Below are 25,236 nucleotides of genomic sequence, written 5' to 3'. Positions count from 1 at the left end.
TTTATTTATGGATATCACACAATTTAGAACTGCGCCACCTGTTATTGGTCTTGAGAATTAAAGGAAAATGGAAGAGTAATACTCACTTTGCTCACATTATCATCAATAATACAATATACATCCAATCAAAATGAAGGACTGGAACATCTAATTTACATATATAATAAAGGCGGGAAACCGAAGTATAGAGTTGATTATATGCAAATTAATCTTGAGATAACAAGATAGGATTGGATGTTGCAAAGCATTCATCAATGGTGATTGGTCAAATAGTACAGAATCTCATATATAAAAGGAAATGGAAGTCCCTAGTATCTCATACGATCTGAGGAAGACAACAGTCAAAAGCGCTTATTGGATATCTTCAAGGGACAGTTTTGAGCTTTTTATTTTTTCATTTTATTTCAAGCCGAAGTTTTATTCGTATTAAAGGACTATATTTTAATCGGAACATTTGTGGATTTCGTTGATTGGCCATCCTTAGGTGGATTTTCTGTCTTTTTTCTGCCAATAGGATTTGGATGCGGGTACTTTAGGAATGAAACAATAGTCATACATAATATTATATTCACAAACAAAAAAAAAATTTCTAAGAGTTGAATCAACATGGGGAATGGACAGAGGAGATTTTGCCCAATACAGTTGACCATAAGTAGTATATAGATAAGAAAGAGGGGTCTGCAATTTACTGAAGAACATTAGCAAAAGAACTAGGACATTAGCAGCAAATAACTAGAGGGAAAGTAATAAAGTGCGATGAGGCTAAGAAGAAATTTAGACAGCAGGTTAGAGATGGTCTTCCCTATGATGGATTAGTATCAGGGTACAGACAATGAAAAAGTTATAGGGAAATGCTAAGTGAACGACCATCTTTGGTAGAGTTTCTGGAAGAGTTAGGACTGATGCTGCTGGAAAAAGTAATTAGTAAGGCATATAAAATATTGACTGATGAGTGTAAAAACCAATCAGAGAAGGTTAGAAAACATTAGGAAGGCAGACTAGAAAGCAATTTACAGATGAACAATGGGAAAGATATCTGTATGGCTTCCAATTATATAACAAAGTCTTAGAGGTTTAGGATTTTTACCTAGAAGTGGTTGCATATATATTTTATCTCCCAAGTGATCTTCAGAGAATTTTTCTTCAGGCAGGCAGCAAATGCTGGAAGTGTGATGGGGTAAGAAATAGTTAATTGGGAACATGTGTTTTTGGAAGTATAACAAGCTGACATATTTTAAAAATTCTCTACAGAGTACTTTGTCATAAATGTTTAGGAAGTAAATGGTTATAACTAAGACTTTTTTTTACTGGAACACAGGGTCTCTGTTGCTACGACATAATAAGGCCTTACTAATTTTGATGCTTCTGGCTGCCTCAAATCAGTTACTACAAAATGGAAGTCAAAATCTAAACCAGCTGTAACTGAATTACTGAATACTGTAAATGAGATAAAAGAACTGGGAGTGGGATCTTTCGAAAAGAGGAGAAAATTGCATAGAAATAAATTAAATTTTGAGAATAATACATGCAAAGTAATGTTCATTAGGAGGAGTGATGTTTAAGGGATGTCAGGAACTGAACAATTTATGTAATATTGGTGTGAATCATAATTGTCAAAAAGAAAACACTAGCAGTATCTCCTCATTTAAAACATTGCTGCAATCACACCTAACTTCACAATGGAAGTGCTCCTGCTCCCATCCTACCTAATCATTCTAATACCACTTCCTATTCTCCTAGAACTAAATACACAATCACTGCCTCCTATAATTCCACAGCTCTATTGAACTATTTCCCCAAATAGTTAACAGTTACCCTATGCTGCTATGTTTGTAAAAATGTGTTTTTATTGCTGTTTAATGAACTATACTGATGTATTCTATCATTGTTAACCTTTTCTTATCATATTTACTTTGTATTCCTATGAGATAATCTCTAGTGTATGTGTGCAATGTGTACTCTGTATTTGTGTTTTTCTGGAGCTTTTCCCCCAAGGACTCCATTGAAAATGGGCTCTTTGTAGCCCAATGGACTATCCTGGCAAACAAACTGCAAATGAATAAATAAATAATAAATAAATAAAAGATATGTATATTGCATGAAACCAATGAGAAACATCACTGTGGTTTATTTTACATTATTTTAAATTGTCTGTACCTATGCTGTTTCAGTTGTGGTTTAATTGTGGTTTAATAAAGATGTTTAAAATTTTATCCCTCAGTTTTTGTAGGTGTTGACATACATGCTCAGTGTATTGATTTTGAGTATTGTGATGGCTAATGTTGGGCAGTTATAGAGTCAGTGAGCTGCTGTAAATAACAATGGTTTAGTTTTAGATGAGTTTAGTATATAATGACATTGGCAGAACCAGTGCTTAACTCTTTCTGTAAGGAATTTTGTTGAAAGACTGTTATTGGTGGATCTCAGAATATGTAGACCATTTGGGTGAATTTAGCATATTCATATGGTAAATGTGTTAAGGGACACCATTAACAGAGAGTAAAGGATATTATTAAGTATAGATCCTTGAGGACTTCAGATATGAAGTTTGACATAGAGGACAGAGGACTGTTGATTTTAACTTGAAAAGTTCTGTCAGAGATAGTTTGATTGTCAGGATAAATAGTTTATCTATGAGTGGAGGGAAGGCATTTGTTTTATTTATAACGAAATTGTGTTCAACTGAACTGACAGCTTTTTTACAGTTAGGCTTTTATCACAGAATAGGCAGTGCTAGTAACTTGAAAGAGATCAGTAGAAGAAACAAACAAAACAAAGATGAATGCAAAACTGTTTAGTTGAAAGAATGTGTCTGCCTTGTATGGACTTAATCTTTTATCTATTCAGCCGATGCACATAGATCTTTGCTAATAGGGTGAAAGTGTTCAAGGTGGGTGTGGTTGTTAGTTTTAGGGTCATTTGAATTATTGCTTCACTTTCCATTTAGTAAGGATAATACCTGTGAGGAGAGACACAAGTAGAATTTGGTATTTATAGCCTGGTCTCTGAATACAGCTCACATTATTTGGTCTTGATAAAACTGTATCTGATGAAGCAGCAAATATCATATCATTCTAGGTGTAATCAGTCCATTTGACAATGCTGTCTTGTGGTGAGACTAGACTAGATTAATTCCATGTGTAAGATCCTTGACCATCTGAAGTACTCTTGCCATAAATTCTTCCCAAGTTCTTAAGATGATTTAGTATTTTGATTATATTTATGTTACATTCTGTATATGAGGAGGTTTAGAACATAAGAGAAATGAAGACAACTGTGCTTTATGTGCACTAAATTTTATTTTTTTTTTTATTAAAGGGCGGTGAACAGCACAATATAGAAGAATCTACAATCATGAGTCTTTTTGCTAGTGGCTATCAAACAAAGCCCACTTTCAGAGTACCCATCCAAGTTGTAGAACTCGACAACATCCCAATGGAATTGAGAATGTCTGCTAGTGCAACCCCACCATTTACTGTTGCCAAATTGCCACACTTGAAGGAACAAAGATACAATGTACAAGTAAATATTATTGTATTAAAAAGCATGCAGTGTTGTTGTTGTAACACAAATTCCAGTCTTACCTGAAGATTAGATCAGCATAATACTTATTTATTATTGTATATTTGGAAACAGATTTTTATCATTTTAGTAAATCTTGAGAGGCTCTATACATTTTTTATGTAGATCCCTTGGTTGAGTTGGCACAGAATAGTTGATGAATAGCCATGGCAGTGGCACAAGTATGATGTTATAAATCATACCTACATGCAATACTTGAAGAATGAGCCACACAGTTAAATATAACATTACTCTTTAATTTCTCCAAGTCATTTGGGTTTCTAATACCATGATAGGAATGGACCCCATTCCTAAATCAAAGTATGATTAATGTTTATGAAATTAGCATTGTTTCAGTCTTTGATGTTAACCAAAAGTGCTCCTTGCAACACCCGCAATGTGCCCAGAAATGACTCCTACAATTTATGTGGAGTTACATGTATCAGTAGCATATCTAAATTCATTCAATAACTTCATAATTCTCTATAATGCTTTGTGACTCATGTTTCCAGTGCTTCTCAGTTACTTCAGTATTGTAATGTTTGCACAATTCCCAATGCAACAGTCTTGCCACATTATTATGTCTTTCAGTATACAGACCCTCTACCATTAGTGTATCACACCCAGCAACAAGATGTGTGACTGTTTCCAGTTCTGTTTTACAGGACCTGTATTTGTCTGCTTCATCCACATGTTCAGTGGACTTTGTAAACCAACATGTATGTAGTCCATTGTCCTAAGACACCAATAACTAATATTAACCTGTCATCTTTTGGTTTAAACTCACCTCTTCTTGACCATTCCTGCATCAGATCCTGATTGACATGAGGTTGTTCCAGGAGTTTTTTGTACTTGCAAATAAATGTATGCCTTTTCCACATTTTTTGATTTCTCATCTGATCCTTCTTATATTCTCTCTCTCTTTTTTTGGCACATTCAGTTGCTGCCTGATTATTATTTTTTTTTTAAACTTCTGGTTTGGTTTCCATTCCTGCTTGACACCAATATGCTTCTGCTAAACTAAGCAGGTAAGTTATCTTAGCTTTGTTCTCTTCATATTCCAAACCTTTCACTATGTTTGATTTAATGAGGTCAGTAAATATGTATGCAGTTTTGCAATGACGGATCTAGATGTGTAATCAGTTTCGAGGAGGCCCATACCTCCTTCAGAAAGAGGAATATATAATTTCGGTATACACTGATTTTTTTTATATATCATTTGATAAGCATGAAGTATTTTTTTTGTTTTCCTGTCCAACTGATCTAGTACCATTTGGGGCCAATCACCCCAAAACTGTAAGTGATAACAGGAGGAGCAAATTGGTTTATAGCTTGGACTTTATTCCTAGATGTCAGGGATGCTTTCAATATTAATTTTAGTCTTCTAAAGTATTCTTTAATGACTTTTGTTTGCATTTGTTCATGTTTTATTGTTGATCCTTCATCGATTCCATAATATTTATACATTCCCTCCTGTTCAAGTTCCTTTATATCACACTCTGTCCTAGACTGATATTTTCCTTGATGCTGCAGCTTTCCTGTTTTAAATGTTGCTTTTGCACATTTATCAAGCCTAAATGACATTCTGATATCCTCTGAGAAAGTTTTGACCACTTCCAGTTGTGCTTTCAGTGCCCCATCTGATGAACTATACAGTTTTAAATCATCCCTTAAAAAGAAGATGAGTAATCTTTATACTTTGTTGTTGTCTGGGGCAAGATAAAAGAGCAGCAGTGACAAAGAATCACCATGGCCTATCCCCTTTGAATTTTTTTTCCTGGAATAATAGTTTGTCCTTTATCGTGGCATAGCTACATAGTGGTTTGCCATTGTTTCATGGTCGCTGTAATGTAATTGATTAATGTATGGTGTATCGTATATATCTGTAAGCACTTCTGTATCCTTGAATGTGGGATGCTGTCAAATGCTTTTTTTGTAATCTATCCTTATTATACGTAGAGTCTTCTTCTTTTTACAATTCTCCATTATGACTTTCTAACCACAAGCAATCTTTTGTTCCGTATGGCTTTCTTTTGTTGCCCTTTTGTTCTGTTGCCATGATTGAGTTTACTTCCAAATGAATATAAACAGTCACATCAGTTCCTGTATATAGCTTATACATCGTTGGAAGGCAAGTTAGTCTATAGCTTTTAGGAAAGCTACAGATTCACTCTTAAGGAGGAGCATAATTTTTTCTGTTAACTGGGTTGGTGTTTTTTCAGGCTGCACATATAAGTAGTGCTTAATCAGGGCTAAATCTTTGGGTAAAGATATGAATACTTTTAGCCTGAAGTTTGTTACTGCATCCAGGCCTGAGGTTTTCCATTTAGGAGCTTTTCTTAATTTTGTTTCAATTTCTCTGGCAGTTGCTTCATCCTATATATTTGAACTTCTTACTGTTTCTTTTACTCCTACTTTCCATTCAGCATCTTTGCTATGTTCCACAGGGTCTTCATATATACTTCTCCAAAATATGTCTATTATTTTTTGGTGTTATTTCTATTCCTTTTCCTTTGTTTCCCAAATCTCTATAAAACTTTTTTTAATCATCAATGAATTGCTTATTTTGTACTTTTCCTTTATATTTATATGCATATCTTCTAAGTTTTTTCTGCCTGTGCTGATATCTTTAGTTTATTATTTGCAATAGTGTATGGTAGATCCTAATATGTTCTAATACTGTGCATTGCTTTTATCACATCTATCTTTCTAAAGTAACATTTTTGATCTTAGTGACTTTCTGTAATCTATTTCTTACATTGCTCTTAGTATGTCTATCAAGTCAAGCAACTCTTCCTTTAGATCTTTTTCTTCTAAACTGAGGGCACAGTCTATTTCCTGCTGGCATTCTACAGAAAGTTCCAGAATATCTTCCTGTAATATATTCTCTTCAGCTGCATCCCTGTGTCATAGGATCATAGGAGATTAATAGGCTAATGTCCCTGGGACCCTTACAAGCCTAGCCAAGAGTTTATCTAAAAAAAAAAAAAAAGAAACCTCAGTCAGCACCTGTCACCCCTGTCATTAAGGGATACAGGTGGAACCCCTGGGACAAATTTATGGTTTGCCATCCACTCATCAAGTTTGCGCTTGAACAGAGTCAGTGAGGTACTCTGTTTGACATGTATGGGAAGTGTATTCCAGAGATGGGGCAGCCTCTGGTAGCCAAACCTGTCTCTTCAGCAGGTTTTGTTGATGATGCCTTTTGAGCAGGTAATGCATGAGGAGTTAGATGTACAGATATGGAGCATCTCTAGTAGGGCAGGGTCCGAGATTGCCTGCGAGACACGGATCACCCCTGAGCAGTCTGTACAATACTGAATAGAGTGATAATGATTTGAGTCTGTCTGCATAGGACAGGTGTTGGAGGCCATGGATTGTCTTTGTGAGGTATTTCAGTGTCCTTTCCAGTTGGTGTATGTGTTTGGAGGGTTTCACTTCATAATTTTGAAATGCTGAAATACCAAATTTCAGCATTCTGAGACCATGAAGCTGAAAATTCAGAATGCCGAAAGTGTATAAGAGCGAATTCAAATATCTCGAATCCACTCTTTTGCATTTCCGGTACATTGCGTGTAGTGCTATGGTGCCTGAAATTGCAGGTGAGTGAGTTTTTGTGTGTGTTTTTGTACATTGTATGTGTGATATATGCAAATGACCCTTATGAACATCAGGTGTTTTAGCTATATGGCGATTCTGATTGCCCATGACTTTTACATTTGAAGTCGTTTTAATGGACAATTTCAGGACAATAAAACCAAACCACACTAGCTATGGCTATGCATATTTTGGCCTTGTTATGATCGCGTCATCATAGCATAAGCAGAGTGTTTGACTAAGCATAAGAAACACAGGGTTGTTATACCCAGCTGTTATCTTGCCCTCTCTAGTTTGTTGCTCTGAATGCCTTGGTTATGTGATAATTTTCTCCAGTAAATTTCATATGATAATCATATTGATCACTGTTGCAGTAGCGTTACCCATATGGATTATGTAACAGATGGCTAGCTTCCAAAGCTTCTGGGCACTTTCCACTCATCTCAACATTTAGTCATGAGCTGAACTGACTAAAAAAGACAGGTGCCAGATCTTTGTGTACCAGGCCCTTCAGAGCTTTGCTGCCATTAAAAACTGTGTTCCGCTGAGGGTTTTCAAATGCTAACAATTGGCTTGTGCTGTTCCTTTGTTGGCAGATGAGTTCCCTTTGGGGAAAACCCTTCCACATTAAAAAAATATTATTTTACTGTATTTTTCTGTTTGGAAAGTTATTTTTAAGCTAGGAGTTTGTGTTTTAATGAGCTGTCATATGACTTGTGTACTTTTAAATGGATGCACACTTTATCCTGTTTAAAAGTTGTTTAAAGTAGTTAAAAACTAGTTTTTCTGTGGACAGATTGTTTACTTCAGTTTGTGGGCCTGGCAAAGTGTTTTAAAGTACTTTTTTGGGTGTTTGTGTGAAAAAAATGACTTCTAAAGACTTTGATTTTTTACTGGCTTATGTTGCTTGTTTTAAAGAGGCACTATTTTCAGCTGCTGCTTGACCATGGAACAATCTACAAGACCCACGCCTTTCTTCCAACCACAAAAAGAAAAACTTAAGCAAACAGATTTGCCTCAGCCACAGGTGGGTGACTATGTTGTAGCCAAAACTAGTTCCTCAGACCAATAATATTTTACCCCTGGCCCCTACTATGACTTGGGTAGCCACTTCCTCTGAGCCTGTTGGGGCTCTTTCACTGGGCCAAGGGTGTCATGAAGAGGAAACAAAGAATCCTACCCTGTTTGGTCAGAATTTTGTGCCCATCCTGGGGAAGCTGCTATCATTAATAACACTTTATCTACTCCTCAAATTTACATAGACAGGAGTAGTTTACTGCGTCTGGCTCATGGTTTAATTCAAGCTATTGATTCTTCTTACAATGGTTCCTGGTAAAAGAAAGAAGCATACATTTTTTTTTCTGAAGAGATTAAAGAGTCTGAATCTATTTTACATTTGTTAACCGGGCTAGTCCAACTGGATATATTTCCATTTTCAGTAGAAGCCCGGGGAGAAAAGCTCCATTAGCAACAACTAAAAATTTAACTTAAAAGTTTAGAAATTAAAACTCAATATTATTACATAGTAAATGAAAGACTTACAATAAAAATATTACTAAAAATACAGGAAGTAATAAGAATACTAAAAATACAGAAAGTAATAATAAGATAAAGTAGCTATTTATAATAGTAAAGGTGACCATATTTACAGGATAATTTATTATACGGTGTGATTCATGTGGACTATCAGAGCATCAAACCGGAGAGAGACTTTCAGAGCATAAAGCAGGATAGATTACATCAGTATGTTGAAATTTTGTTCAGCAGTTTCAGTCCTGCTTCCAAGGAATGTGAATTAGAATTGAGGTTCAGGAGGAGAAGAATCTGAACAGAAGGATGAAGAAACAGATACAGGGTTTTCTCTTCAGATTCAGGCCCAGAAGAGAGCTCAGTTTCTGTTTCCTGCTGGGGGAGCTTCTTTCTCTGAGACTGTTACCAGAATGTGCCATTGTTTTCACTTGGAGAATACTGAGGTTTTTCATTCTCTCAGAATATACCATGAGCTCTTACAGAAGGAATTTCCAGAACCTACACCCATTTTTCCAGTTCTGTTAGCTTTGGATGATATGTGTGACACTGCCTGCAGTTTTCCTAATAGTCAGTGTGCTGTTCCTAAGTAGGCAGATAGAATGCATAAAGTTACACAGTCTTTAAAGTTTTTATACACTCATCCCAAACCTGACCAAGCAGCTATAGCTTTAGTTAATCGTACTGCTGCTAAACATTTGGTTAATGTTTAGTCCTACAATTTTTGATAAGTGTGGGAGATTATTGATAAATATGTGAAAAAAGTGTATGCTTCTGCAGCATTGATTTTTAGAATTTTGAGTTGTCAGACTTGAATGTTCAGGTTTGTTCTAATTATGAAGGTATGAGGAATGTTCTGTTTGCATTTTCTTCTTGTAAGGAAAAATCTGCTTTAAATGATTTACTTCTCTCCATTTTACAGGTCACAGCTCATCATTTATCGGATGTGTATGATTCAGTAGATACTCAACTTTCTGAATCACCTTTAGTCCCCTCATCTCTTTAAGTTGTTACAGACAATGCCATAGTTGTGGTACACCAACAATCAAGGGGGAATCAGACCATATACCCCCTTTGCATACTAGTCATGTTAGCTTGTGATATAGCTTCACAGCACCATTTCACTGTACAGGCATCCTACAATTATTCAAAGCAAAACTGTGTGGCAGACAAGCTGAGCAGGACCAAGGCAAACCCTCACAAATGTAAACTAGACTAGGTTTTTTCCACTATTTGATCTGTGAGGAGTTTCTCAAGTAGACTTATTTGCATCCTGTCTGAACAATCTGCTGGTAAGATTCTGCTCCAGGATTCAATGCTAGAAAGCCTATAAGAAAAATGCATTTTCTTTCCTTAGGCAAAAATTTTCCTGTATGCTTTTACATCCTTTCCACTGATATCCAGGATACTTCTGAAGATTGTGAAGAAATCCCCCAGATCATTTTAGTGACTCCCTTTTGGTTCAGGCAACAGTGGTTCTCCCTTTCTTTGTAAATGGCCGTGGACAATTACAACAAGCTTCCTCACAGAATGGCTCTATTCACACAAGCTCAGGGTTGTTTGATACACCCTGATCACAATCAACTTCAACTGCCTGCCTGAATGATAGGGTTATAATTTCCTTTGGCCTTGGATTGCCAACTTTTCATGTCTAGAATTCTGGACATGTACAAAAAAGCAAAATACATGCACAATAGATGTCTGTGCTTAACCCCCCTCAGGGGATTGTTGTACAATATTACTGTGCGCAATTAAACATATTCGTCTGTTCTTCAATGTCATTGACAGTGTCCCTTACGTCTGGACTGTCCAGAAGCTTCCACTTTCAATTTTTGTGTTATCATTTGCTTAGTCTCTTCCCTCATACCTATAGCTACAATAAAATAATTATTTTAATCCATACACCTAAATACTTCATCTTATCATGTTCCCATAAATTTGGTATTGCAATACCAATTCATGTGTTGGTATACAGTTTACTGCTATAGGCTTTGTTTTATCTTCATTAATTGTATATTCTGAAAAAGACTTGAAACTGACTCAGAATGTTGCACAACACCAAATTGTTATTTTATGGATTCCTCATTTACAAAATAATATCATCTGCAAATAAAGCTAACTTTTTGACTACCATACCATTTATCCTTGAATTTGAGTCCTTCATTTTCCTTGCCAAGAGCTCTAAAATAAAGGTAAAAGAGGACTACCCTGCCTTGTTCCTCTATTCAAACATAGCTTGTCAGAGAGGAACTCTCCCACCTTAATTCTAGCTTCCGACCCCTCATTTATCCTCCTAATTAGCTCCGTGGTGGTACAGCAGTTGCGTTGTTGCCTCACAGCAAGAGGTTCTCCCGTTTGATTCTCAGCTAGTGTGCGGGGAGTGCCTTCTGTGTGGAATCTGCATGTCCTCCCTGCGGTCGAGTGGCCTCCGAAAGACATGCGTGAATGGGCGTGCCTTCACTGAAGGTTGGGCGTCAGGCTGGCAACTCGGCACCATAAAAAGCGACTGCCAATCATTAGCAGACTGGAGTTTCACTGTGGCGACCCCTTACCGGGGAAAGCCAAAAAGACAAATGACATTCTGTTAGGGAGTGCAGGTGCTGCTCCTGTTCTGCTCATAAAATCCCATATGACTATCAAATGCTTTCATGACCCACTAACAATACTGACATTTTTTTACACTCTGTTTTACTCTAGATCATCATTGTTCTACTAACATTGTCAAATGTTTGCTTTTCTGCTACAAAACCACAATTATCCATAGCTATCAGTTTGGCAACACCTTTGCCATACTCTTAGCTAATATAGGCATAAACAGTTTATAATAATGGTTTAAAGCTGTAATAGGTCTCTAAGAAGTTGGGTCTTAAGGGTCTTTACCTCTTTGGCTAATACAGACACCATAGCTTTCATAGAATATGCTAAACCCCCTCTTAAAGACTGCTAAATAAAATTTTGCAGATCTTTATCATTTTCTTAACGTCTTCTATGGAACTAATACTTGGCTATATTCTTAGGTAAATATTTCTTCAAGTAGGTATAACTGTATAGTTGCCCTAGTTCTGTTTTCATTAATTGTGGGCTATTCCCAACAAGTACTTTTTTATCTGTTATTTCTCAATATGTCAAGGACAGTTCCTTCCTATTGATTCTAATCCATATTGCAAGGGTTTAAACATCTGTCAGTCCTGTCTTGTAACTTAGGAATTCTATAATAAGCTAGACAGGGAGAAACAATGCAGAGAGTCTCAGTGCGCTCCAAGAATTTTATTTATCTGCAGAAAAATAATCAGATTATCTTTTACTAAATGTTCTGTTTCATAGGTGATCAGTGAGTAGACCTTTGCTTTCATCACCCTTACTGAGGGTGCAGTGGTCATCCTACTGAGGCTAACACCTACAGTATATGTCGTACTTAAATCTTTTTTATTTTTGTTTCTATATATTTTTCTTGTGTGTCCCCTAGTACCTTTTTTAGATTATATCAAACTTACATATTGGAAGGATTCAACCCTTTAAACACCCTGTTTGCCTAATGTACCCTTTTCTCATTTCTAATATCATATGGTATCATTTTAATGTTTTAATATTTATTACTGGGTCTTTCCATCTTGTAAGATACACTAAGGTGATAATTTACATGTTAAGTGAAAAATTTCTTAGAATATGAATGAATCATTTCAAAATGTACTTAAGTTGCTTGCAGTAAACTATTAGCAACAAATTTTAAAGCTAGGCAAGGATTATTTGTTATATTTGGAACCTCTCCAGCTATGCTGTCCATAATCATGAAGAAACCATTCAATGTATTTAAGGAAAAGACTGGGGGGGGGGGGGTAAATATGCATGTCTTACCTGCTTCTTTAATTCAAATTCCTGTGTTAGGTGTCCTTTTCTGGAAATTTTAACCCTGTCCCAAAATGGGATATACAATGCCAATAACTGCAGTTAAACTCTCTTTTATACCAATTTTCTTCATAGTCCACCTATTTGAATTAGTATAGCATATACTTTGTGTCCTGAAAGTAACATACTTCCTTGTAATATGACCTCATATTAACCATCTAAATTAATTCTTTATGCTGTTACCATTCAGGGAAACTATAATAAAATTGCCCTTTCCATTTTTAGCAGTTGTTTTTAATGTAATACGTACTTTGATTGTATTTATTTTATTTTTAAATTTAACTGAGTAAGTGAACTGGTCTGAAGACCCTTTAAGACATGACCCAGGCAAATAGACAGTACAAACACTGAAGGCAAGCCACAATCAAGGCTCATTAATAATACATGTGGCAAGGCCAGATCGTACAATGATTAGCTGTTCATTACGACTGTAGTAGTGGTTATGGGAAGATCTTGTTAGAGCAATCCATGGCCAGAGTAATGTATGGGCAGATGTAAACATTAACAGTGCACAAGTATTTAAATTAGTTGTTGCAATACTAATCACATGGATAGTAATGTTAAGGTGTTGTGCGCTATTGTTGTAACTCTAGGCAACAAATTTGCAGAGATATGTTTTATGGAAGAAGGTAAGGCTATAATGGATAAGGATGGAGTGTAGTTGTGGTAACAGGCAGCAGAAGCTGACAAAATACTGCAAAGAGAGCTGCTGACCAAAGGAGGAATACATAATACAGTGGATATGGTGGTATTACACATAAACTATATATCAGTCTGAAATACTTGACCTTAGAAAATGTGAAACACAGACAAGATATGTATGATACAATAAAGTAACAGGATAATCTACACCAGTCCTGACAGCATCTGAGATTTATCAGTAACTGTTGTATAATGTAAATGTTGTGAAAAAAACTAGCCCTGAGAGGATTTGACCACATTACTCTCTACATTAATGTTCTACCAAAACCTGCATTAACAAGGTGAGTTCTAGCATGAGTTACAAGGAAGATGTCAGGGAAATGCATATTGAGAGAATGTTGCACACTTGCAAACTGAAAGCAGAAAAAAAGATGGGCCTCAAGGGATTTGAGCCTATCACCCTCCTCAGTGATATTCTACAAACTCTGCATTTACAAGGTGAACCATAGAAGCAGTCATAATGAAGGTGTCAGAGAATCACATAGCAGATGAGTTTTTCCATGTGCAAAGTGAAAACAGAAAATTCACAAAAAAGCATTCTCAACCCTGATCGGTATTGAACACCAACCCCTCATCGTTTGAACTTTACAAACTACTTCATTAACAAGGTGAGCTGCAGAAGCAGTCTTACTGAATGTGTGAGGGAAACACACATGCATTTACAGAACTGAAAAAATTAAAAAAAAGACAAGTCTGAGTGTATTTGAACACTTTTGTCTGTGCACTGACACTCTGCAAATCACTTTATAAACAAGCTAAACCATGGAAGCAATCAGATTAAAGGCTTCACCCCATTTCCTATTTGAAAACTTCTCATTTATATGACTGATTGCATCTGAGGGCAATATCCATAGGAGCTGTTCTTGATTGGACTTTATTGTTGGTTCACAATGAGCACTACCATATGTTGTCAGTTTTAGATGGGCACTGAAGGTGCTCTGCTTGACCCATTGTGCACACTGCAACCACAAAAAGAAAAGTGTTGTAGAAAAACTTTACTGGCATGTGTAGTGTGATTAATTTTTGACCAGATTAAAAGTTGGAAATGGGAGTATAGAAAAGAGATGAAAAGGGGAAGCAAGCAGAGGGTAGAACAGGAGGTGAGCAAAACAGGAATTAGTAGGATGGATGTGGGGTAGGAAGCATATACTTTTTTTTCTTTGTGGGACATGTGCCTCCTTTTTAAAGAGAAGAGAAAGTTGGGGAAGGAAGTAAAGGAAGTAAGAGAAAGGTAAAAGGTATAGGCTAGATAGATAGAGGCAGATATAATTAACAGGGTAATACAGTGAGAGGGCTGGAACATTAATGCTGAAGGAAACAACAGAGGGAACAGAATGGTATCTGTAAGATTGTAAAACTAACAGGGAAGGGAAGAGAACACTAGGTTTTGGGATAGGGTTGTGTTTTGCAGATGCAGTCTTTTCTAGTGGGAGTTAACTTGTCACCCTGGGTAGTGTCACTATTGAATTCTGGCTCAGAAGATGAAACCAGTGCTCGGCAGGGACTTGACTCAATGAGTTACCAGAACATGGTCTCCATTTGGCCAGTGCAGGCATACAGCCTCCTGTTAGTAATATTGCCCACAAGCTCTGCCAGCTGCCGATGGATGACAAAGGTGTCACCTCCACTTGCCCTGGCAGGTACCACAACACCAACTTCTGGTGCAGGGCTACTTGACACACATTTTGCAGGTAGGGCAGGAGAAGTGAAGGCCAGTGTGGCAGGCTGAGACCCAGTAGTGGTGGAGTTGCTTCTGTCATGTTTTGGAAGCCACTTGCCATTGAGATGGGTGCAAGTTGCTGTGCTGGTGCATATAAGCATAAAAGAAATGGAGAGAAACAAAAAATAAACAATACATGTATATAAGAGAAAGGATAATGGCAAAAGGGTGGGCGATGGAATATAAATGCAATGAAAATAGAATGTTAAGTTGTCTATCTCGCCTTCATTCTTGCTGGTTGGGTTCGGAGCTGATCCTCGGCTCCAACTCTGCCATCTTCAAAAGCTTGAGAGATGCTTACTGGCTCGAGGCCCCCCTATATCCCATGATGCCTGGCGCTAGATACCCAGACCTCATTTGCCGCTTCTGCTACGAGGTTGCATTTACTGGCTCAGGTCGTATTTTTTCACTTTATTGATATATATTTAGAACTTTTTGTATATTATTAGTTAGAATATTTAGTGTTCATACATATTTGTATTATCTGTAGGTATTTGTTAGTGTTTAATCCCCCTTGAAAACTCATTTTTCTTCTTAGAAAGTTCCCCCCCCACACTCCCATTTTCCTCTTTAAGGTAAGCCATTTCAGTTAGAGGCTTATCTTTGTTTCCTTTTTTCCTTTTTAAGGTAGAAAAATATTTTTAATAGAAATTGTGGTAGTTGTAGGTCCGTTTAGCTTTTCTTATATTAAAAAGTGTGTGTGTGTGCTGTTAGGGTGTGGCAACTTGTGTGGACTGTGTGTGTTTTTTTCTAGTTACCAACTTCCCTTAGTACTCTTTCTTTGTGTTTGATTCTTTCCTTTACAGGAATGTCTAAAGAGACGAAAGTGTCGGGATTCAAGAAGTGTGACTCATGCTGTCAGAAAATGTCACTGACAGATGGTCACACTTCTTGTGTCTATAGCTTGGGTGCCCTACAACTGCACGACTCTGTCACGCCTTTAGTCCAAGAGTCCTGCAGGAGCGTAGGAATAAGCTTATCCTTAAGGGTTTGCTTAAACCTGAAGGATCACCAGCCAAGACTCAGTCAGTGAAACCTTCCAAGCCGTCAAAGCCGCCGGCTCCCAGTTCAGAGCCGTCATTAGGTGTGGCGCCTGCTTCAACTTCGGTTCAGACTGGAAATGAAGTACCTATCTCAAAGCCAACATCGGCTCCGACTGGAACCGAAGTACCTACCTCCCAGTCAGCCCCGACTCTTCTGTCGGAACCATCAGGGAGTCAAAAACATTCCAGATCACCATCCTTAGAGTTGATTCATTCAGCTCCGGGGTCCCTTTTGTTGCAATCGGAGAGAAGTCATCGATCACACTCTTCTCGGTCATCAAGACTATCTGTCCATGATTTGGAGAGAGTGGTGAGCAGGCTTTTAAAATCGCAGGCCCTGGCTAAAATGCTATCCAGCCCCCCTCATCAGGGTTTGGCTCTACCTATATCTGCAGTAGTTCCTCCTTCGACTCATTCCTTGAGCTCAGAGCCGGAGCATGCTGAGGCTGGGATCGTGGGACCGTCGGCACCGATACCTCCCCTTTCGGTTCCATCATTGGCTCCGATCACTTCCGTGGTGCCGTCCTTGGAGGGATCTGGGCACAGGGACTCCCTCGTCGGCTCCGAGGGGGCGAGTGACATCGGACCCTTGTCCGACCCCGTTCTCCTTCTCGGAGCTTCAGCGCAGGTGAGTTTGGCTCCTACATTGGCTTCGGAGCCATCTCTTTTGGTGCCGGGGAGGTTTCCTGTCTCTTCGGAGCCAGAGCCTTCTCTGATATCGGGAAGAGGTGCCTAGAGGTCATGAGGAGTGTGCTGGCATCTGAGTTAGCCTCACGGTCAGTCTCATCAGCTCCTCCCCCCATGGTGCCTGCTCCTGCCTCTGCCCCTCCTCCAGACTCCAAGTGTGGGGAACAAGCGCTCCAGGGCACCCCATTGGGTGTATCCTCCTCTTCCGAGGCCTCCCCCATTCATTCAGAGGAGCCCCCTCGAAAGAGGAAATGCAAGAGAGGAAGCATGTTGACTCCCCTGAGTCTGTCACTTCAGATACCGACTTGGAGGAGTCAGAAGGGTCCCAGAGATGCCCCTCTGAGGACATCTCCTTCTCAGACATCCTTGAGATTCTTAGGCAGAGGGGGAACTGGACTACCCTTAATCCTTCCAAGGATGAGTTGGTATTCCTGGATGCATTTGGATCCCGACCCTCCACCTCCTGGGAGTCTCCGCCTTTTGATCCACTGATGTCTGTGGTGGCTTGAAAGGTGTGGTCAGCTCCAGACACAATGGAACCAACTCCCCGCATGCCCACAAAATTTATTACCGCCCCACAAGACAAGCAATTTCTGACCAAGGGTGTTCCCATTGATGCCATGGTGGTAGCAGCGGCCACAAAAAAGGAGTTGGCTGAAACTTCTTCATCTGTCCATCCCCCTAATAAGGAATCAAGGACGATGGACAGATATGGGAAGTGGATGTTTTCCTCAGCGACCTTCTCCATGAGGTCGCTGAACTATTTGTGCCACTTTACCCGCCTTCAAAGGGATCTCCTTAAAGAGCTAGGAGATACCCTTCAAGATCCATCAACTGCAGGGGCCCAGGCTAAGGTTGCCTCCCAGCTGACGACTCTTAATTCGGTAGTAAACTCCTCTATGCGGCTCATCTCTTATGCAGCCGATGGCGCGAGTAGGGCCGCAGGCACAGGCGTGGCTTTGAGGAGGCACACTTGGATGCGGTTATGCAACTTTGCGGAACCCTTCAGGGCGTCTTTCACCAACACCCCCTTTGATGGTTCTGCTCTGTTTGGACCACAGGTGAAGGATGCCCTTACCAGGTGTGAACAGGAAGGCAAGACTCTCTCTGTTGTGGGAGTCCGTTTTTCCACTCCTTCAAGACCATATCCCAAGGGTCAGAAGAGTGGGAAGATGTGGTTCCAGAAACCCCAGGGAGCTGTGCCTGACACACGTGGAGAGTTCCCCTCCAGGGGCAGAGGAGGGAACAACAATAGACACTGCCCTAGGGGCAGAGGGGGTCCGCAAAATCAGGGCCAAAGAGAATCTTTCTCTGACAAGCCCTTCCAGCATCCCTGAAGTGTTGCCCAGCTGTCCACCTTCGGAGGCAGTCGGGGGAAGATTTTCACTGTACCCAAAAGCCTGGCAAAGTATAACACAAGACAAATGGGTACTCTCTATCATATCCGAAGGCTACAAAATCCTCTTCCTTCACATTCCACACATTCCCAACAAATTCCTTCCAGATGTTCCACCCAATCTAAGGGATCAAGCAGTTCAAGAAATTTCAAAACTGCTAAGAAAAAGAGCCATTCAGCCAGTCCAAGCAGAGCAGCAAGGATCCAGAATTTACTCAAGGTTCTTTTTGGTACCAAAAAAGACAGGGGACTGGAGACCTATTCTGGATCTCAGCAGACTAAACAGGTCTGTTCAAAGAACGAAGTTCCGGATGGTCACGCTACAGTCCATTTTACCCTTTCTGGGTCAGGACAATTGGATGTGCTCCATAGATCTTCAGGACATGTACTACCATATCAAAATGGACAGACACTCCAGAAGATTCCTCCGCTTCCGGCTGGGAGCCAGTCATTATCAGTTCAGAGTTCTGCCCTTTGGTCTCACCACAGCCCCCAGGGTGTTCACCAAATGTTTGACAGTAGTTACCGCTCATCTGAGACGGAAAGGATTCCAGGTGTTTCCATATTTAGACGACTGGCTCCTTACTGCTACCACCAGACATCACCTGCTGTGAGTCAGAGACTACACCATCCAAACTTGCTCCAAACTAGGCATCACAATAAATTTCGAAAAGTCTGCATTGTCACCTTGTCAATCTTCCACCTTTATAGGTACAAACTTAAATACAAAGGACATGTCAGCGAGACTTCCATTAGACAGAGTGCTAGACATTCACTGACATGTGCAGGTCTTATTATGATGCAAAAAAATACAGGCCAGATTCGTCCTAAAAACCTTGGGTATCATGGCAGCGGCTATCTTACTAGTTCCCCTTGCTCGTCTTCATATGAGGATTCTTCAGTGGATGCTGTTCACCCAATGGTCCTTCCAACAACTTCCAGTGTCACACAAGATAATGATCACACAGACATGCAAAAACCAACTTGCTTGGTGGATGGTTTCCCCATCAGTTCCACAGGACAGACCATTTGCTCTTCCTCCTGATCGGGTGGGGGGGGGCATTTTCAGGGCAGAACAGTCCAAGGCACCTAGCAGCCTCACGAGTACCATCTGCATATTAATGTCTTGGAGATGAGGGCCGTGCTTTTGGCGTTGCAAGCTCTTCACAACTCTCTTCCCTCCGGGGCCATTGCAATTCAAACAGGCAATACGTCGGTAGTGTGGTACATCAACAAGCAGGGCGGAACCAGGTCCTACCCCCTGTGTCGAGAAGCACAGACTCTGGCAGTGGGCGATCTCTTCCCAACGGTTTCTGATAGCAGTGCACATTCCTGGGAAGTCCAACGTTATAGCGGACAGGCTGAGCAGAGCAATTCTCATGCCTCACGAGTGGTTTCTTAATCAGATAGTGGCAGACCAAATCTTTCGCAAATGGGGTCAGCCTTGCTGCGACCTTTTTGCCACCCCCTTCAGCAAGTGCAACAATTTCTTCTCTCTCCTCCCTCTTCCCGGACACTCCCCCAGAGACGCTCTAATTCACGATTGGCCTCAAGGACTTCTTTATGCATTCCCTCCATTTCCCAAACTAATACAGAAAGCTACCACATTGGGATGCAAGATGATCCTCATTGCCCCTTACTGGCCTCGACAAATTTGGTTCCTGTTCCTGCATCATCACCTTCTGGGGCAGCCCTGGACCCACTTCCAGACTTTCTGATCCATCAATCGGGCAGGCTTCACCAATCTCTTCAATCTCTCCAGCTCACTGCTTGGTTGCTCCACTTCTAATATTAGCCAGGCTCAGCCCCTGTCCACCATATCTTAGAATTTCTAGCGGAACTTTTTCGAGCTGGATCCTCTTCTGCCACGATTAGAGTTCAGCTAGCTGCAATTTCAAACTTTCATATGGGCCTAGCTGATACAACCATCATGTCCCATAAGCTTTGTAAAGCCTTTCTTAAAGGGACCACTCTACTCAGGTCCCCAGTAAGAGATCCCCCGCCTCCGTGGGATCTGAATTTGATTTTAGCTTCCCTGATACTGCCCCCCTTTGAACCTGCAGCTTCTTGTTCTTTGAAGTTTCTTTCTTGGAAAACCCTTCTACTGGTTGCAATTACATCAGCTAGAAGAGTTTCTGAACTTCAGGCTCCTTGTGTTCGTCCTCCTTACCTAATTTTTCACAATGATAGAGTTTCTCTTTGGACTAACCCTTCCTTTCTTCCAAAGGTTGCTTCTGATAATAATTTGAATCAGTCCCTTGACCTACCTGTGTTTTTTCCAAATTATTCCAACAAAGCGGAATACAAATTACATCAGTTGGACGTTCATAGACAATTACATTTTTACTTGCATAGAACCAAGCAAATCAGAAAATCAGACCAGTTGTTCCTGTCCTATGCTGAGGGTAAACAAGGTATACCGGTGTCGAACGTGACCTTATCTAGGTGGTTGACATCCATTATTACATTTATATATCAGTTAAGGAATAAAGAGCTTCCTGCTAACCCAAAAGGTCACTCCACTAGAGCTCTAGCTACTTCAGTGGCATTTCAGGCAAGATTGCCAATGGAAACTATTTGTGCGGCAGCTACATGGGCCAGTCCTCATACCTTCATTTCACATTATAAGCTGGATGTGGCCTCCAGGAGCAGAGCTGATTTTGGTTCCACTGTTCTGAAGAGTCTGTTCCAATAAGCCACCCAGGATTGAGGTGCTAGGGACGCTGTCCCAACCAGCAAGAATGAAGGCGAGATAGACAACTTAACATTAAGAAGTTATGTACCTACCACAATGTTCCATGTTAGTTGTCTTCTTCTTTCTTGCGTCGCACCCTCCATCCCCCTATCCTAGTAGACCGAGATGAGGTCCTTAAGTTTTTTATCACTGGCTGAGTCTTCTCTGGCTATTACCTCTCACTATCAGTCTCTCCAGTAGGTTCATGCACCCTACTACAGTTTACTGTATTGTTATTATTATAATTGTTATTATTATGTCTGTAGTTAGGTTTACCAAATGAGATCTGGGTATCTAGCGCCAGGCATCATGGGATATAGGGGTCCTCGAGCCAGTAAGCAGCTCTCAAGCTTTTGAAGATGGCTGAGTCGGAGCCGAGGATCGGCTCCGAACCCAACCAGCAAGAAAGAAGGTGATAAGAAGACAACTAACATGAAACGTTATGGTAGGTACATAACTTCTTATTTCTTAATTATGTTAAGAAGAATACAGTTAAACATAATATGCCTTTCAAAGCATTCCATAATTATGAATTTCAGAAGCATGTGTTTTATATACATTCATATAATATAGGGGAACCGAGAGCTTTGTTGTCTTCTACTCCGATGATGCCTCTCACCCTTTTGACTGTGACATCACCAGATCAAGAAGGATCTCAGGGTCAAGGTACAGGGCTCATTGTCAACTCTGAGATTTTCTGAGCCAACCCTGCCCTTAGGTGTTTCAGTCCTAGGCAGCTCTGCTCTGATGTTGGCTTCAGAGCCAAGTCAGATCAGGCCCAGAGACATTCCTTCTTTGGTGATTTTGGAGCATAAGAAGTCTTTCTCTGTACTGGTCTTGACTTTGGCCTTAGAAGGATTTGAAAGTGTGTTCTCCAGGTTAACAGAAGAGGGCTCTCACACACAACCTTGGCACCATCCTCACCCCCTCTGGATCTTATTGCTCCTTCTTCCACTCATCGTGTCTGACAGGACAGCTAACCTTGCAAAGCCTCAAGGAATCGTGTCTGTCTTGTTCCCCCTTGGGTTCTGCGCCACCTCTGGAGCCTTCCATGGGAGAATGGCATAGGAGGAAATGAATTTACAAAAAGAGACATCTGGGCTACCTTCATGAGTCATTCATTTTGAGTAAGGGGAGGGGGCCCAAGATCTCCTCTAGAAAACTGCTCCTTTGGAGACATTCTTGAATTGATGAAACAAAGAGGGGGTTGGTCAGAAAAGCCCCTCCCAAGTTAAGTTGGTATTTCTTGAGGTTTCAGGGCTGGCTCATCTTCCTCCTGGGTAGCCTGTCCTTCTGATGAACCCATTTATTTGGTGTTTTAGTGGGAGTGGAAAAAATCTGATAGGGTGAAGCCAATTCCCAGAAAACTTGACAAAGTACTTGTACCTGTTAGGAATAGGCTATATTTGGAGTAAAGGTTCCGCTGTAGATGCTATAGTGGTTGGAGCAGCCAGAAAAAAGGATCTTTCTGAGAAGACCACCTCTGTCCATTCCCATAACAGGGAGACCAGTGCACTAGATAGATTTGGAAAGTGGACTTACACTTCAGGGACATTTGCTGTTTATGTGCTGAAATAGCTACCCTGTATGACTCATTTTCAGATGGACTTGCCCAAGCAGCTGTCCAACTCTATCTGTGGTAGCCTGCTTGCTGATATATGGAAAATTGTGGAATTGTCTACCCTTCAATTGATATCCAACATGTATGTCCATGTGGGTGCTACCAAATGAAGCTGATGACATGTTGAGAACAGTACACACTGCCATTGCTATTTGCTGGCACACCTGAATACATCTGTGATTTTGCATACAGTTTCAAGACATCCTTTGTCAAAGTTCCCTTTGATGATTCAACTCTTTTTGGACCCAAGGTCAAACATATGCTCACCAGAAGCGAGCAGGAGGGCAAAACTCTGTCTGCCATAGGCATATTTTTTCCACACCTAAAGGACGTTTTTCCCAGAACCAGAAAGGTGGAAAGAAGTTATGGTTTCATAAATCCCCTGACTCATCTAGTGACAGACCCACCAGGACAGAGGGGGAAATAACCCCAATGGATGTTGCCCCAAGAGCAGACATGGACTGCATAATAAAGGAAGTTCCCTATACTGAGAAGCACTTCCAGTACTCCTGAAGTGTTGCTTAACTACTGCACTCTGGAGGCAATCAGGAGAGATCTTATCTCTGCATTCTCACACCTGGCTAGCTGTCATTCAAGATGCTTGGGTGCATAAGTTAATCAGCAGAGGCTACAGTATCCCCTTTGCTTTCAACTCAGTAAACAAGTAAAACATTCCTGTAGTGCCACAGAATCAGAGGAATTTGGCTGCAGCAGAAATTTCAAAGCTGCTACAAAAGTGAGTCATCCTGGAGGTCCTACTAGATCAGCAAATAGGTGCATTTCAAGATTAGTTTTGGTTCCAAAAAAGATGGAGGAACTCAGGCCCAAATTGAACCTCTACCACCTCAATTCATGAAACAGATAAAATTCCAGATGCTCACAGTTCAGTCCATTCTGTCTCTTCTATGGAAGTATGACTGGATGTGCTTGGCAGACCTTCAGGATACCTTCTACCATGCCAAGATCGTGAGGATGTCCAGGAGGTTTCACCACTTTAACCTGGGAGCCAGTCATTTCCAGTTCAGAGCACTACCCTTTGGTCTCACAGCAACACCCAAGGTGTTCACCAAGTGCATGGCAGTGGTGGCAGCATATCTAAGGCTGCAGGGCTTCCAGGTGTTCCTCAATCTAGATGACTGTCTCCTTACTGCACCTGCCAAGGATCTACTTTTTCAGTCCAGAAACTTCTTGCTACAGTTCTCTCACCACTTTGGGATTACTGTAAAAGTAAGCATAAGCCAGCTGACACTGACACAGGTAATACAGTTCATAGGGTGTCACTTGGACATAGGTTCATAGGTTGGTACTAGGCTATTAGCCCTTGGGCCTGTACAAGCCTAGCCATAGCAATTCTCTGGCTATTTCTTCCCACAATATTTACTTCCCATGACATACCATATTACAAAACTTCCACACTCAAAAGTACTTTCCCTCTGTCAGCAAACTTCTGAAATCCTTCTTTCTTCAAATCCCCCAGTAAGGATAATTCTTTAACTACTGGGATCAATGGCCACATCCATTACATTGATTCTTCAAGCATGTTTTACATGAGTACTTCAGTGAGCTATCATTTCAATGGTCAGTGATACACCATCCCATGTGGTTCCCAGTACGCCTCACACCAACATGCAGGCATAAGGTTCTTTGGTGGCTGACCTCTCCATTAGTGATTTAAGTTAACCTTTTATCAACCAAGGTGACTGTGGACACCTCTCTGGTGGGGTGGGGTGGGGTGGGAGGTCATTTCAAATGAAAATGGTTCAAAGCATGTGGTAAACAACAGAGGCCAACCTTCACATCAATATCTTGGAAATAAGTGCAGTCCTGCTAGCATTGTGGGACTTCCAGGGCTGCCTCTCCAAGGGTGTGATATCAACCCAGACAGACAACAAACCAGGGAGAACCCATTCATACCCATTATGTCAGGAAGCCATGAAGTTGTGGCAAGGGGCAATGTCTTTTCAACTTTTTCTGGTGACAACTCATATCCTGGGTTGCTCCAATGTTTTGGTGGACAAACTGAGAAGATCTTTTTTTTGCCAGTCAGTGGAAGATATGATTTTTAGTCACTGGAGACAGCTATGCTGTGACCTCTTCACATCCCATCTCAACACAAAGTGCAGCAGCTACTTTGCCATGATCCCCCAAGAGAGAGAGACATCATAGAAGGATGCTGTAGTTCACATTCGGCCCCTGGGTCTCCTTTACACTTTTCCTCTAATAACCAAGTTTCTTCAGAAGGGCATTTGGTGTAGGGCAGCAGTGATTCTCATTGCCCCCTTCAGGACCCAATAGGTTTGGTTTCCTTTCCTTTGGCCTCATTTGAAACACTTTGCTTGGGTGCTGGACCCCAATCCAGATTTGCTATCTTACCCATCCAGTCAGCTTCACTGAGACTTAAAGGCCCTGAAATTAACTGTTTGGTTCTTCCAATTCCAGTGATGGTCAGGGATGCTAGGCTTTCTGCATCCGTTATCCACATTTTATCCTCATCACAAAAAAACACTGGAAAGGTCTACAAAAACAAATGGACAAGATTTGCCAGAGCTTCGTCTAAGGACTTAGCTCCCTTTTCAGATCCTTTATCAGTCATTTTGAATTTTCTTTGGCCAGATTATTCCAGGAAGGTGTGCTTTTTTTCCACTATCATGGTTCAGTTAGCAGCTATTTCCAATTTTCATATGTAAGAAAACTAAAATTCCATTGCATACTTAAAAATCACTTAAAGCCTTTTTAAGGGGA

At 40.5% G+C, this 25,236-nt stretch overlaps 1 protein-coding gene across 1 annotated transcript in view; it reads left to right on the top strand.

The window, feature by feature from the left end:
• The window catches only part of LOC122805309 (protein FAM47E-like), a 1,023,003-nt gene that overhangs the window by 472,839 nt on the left and 524,928 nt on the right, over positions 1-25,236 (top strand). Inside the window, exon 4 of the mRNA XM_044075397.1 lies at positions 3,319-3,522. Coding sequence (XP_043931332.1) covers positions 3,319-3,522 — 204 coding nt within the window. The remainder of the gene's footprint in view (positions 1-3,318; positions 3,523-25,236) is intronic.

Source organism: Protopterus annectens, chromosome 6.part1, assembly GCF_019279795.1.
Source record: "Protopterus annectens isolate FY-2018-M chromosome 6.part1, PAN1.0, whole genome shotgun sequence".
NCBI lineage: Eukaryota > Metazoa > Chordata > Ceratodontiformes > Protopteridae > Protopterus > Protopterus annectens.
Note: the sequence above shows the minus strand (reverse complement) of the source record. Positions and strands in the feature narration are given on the sequence as shown.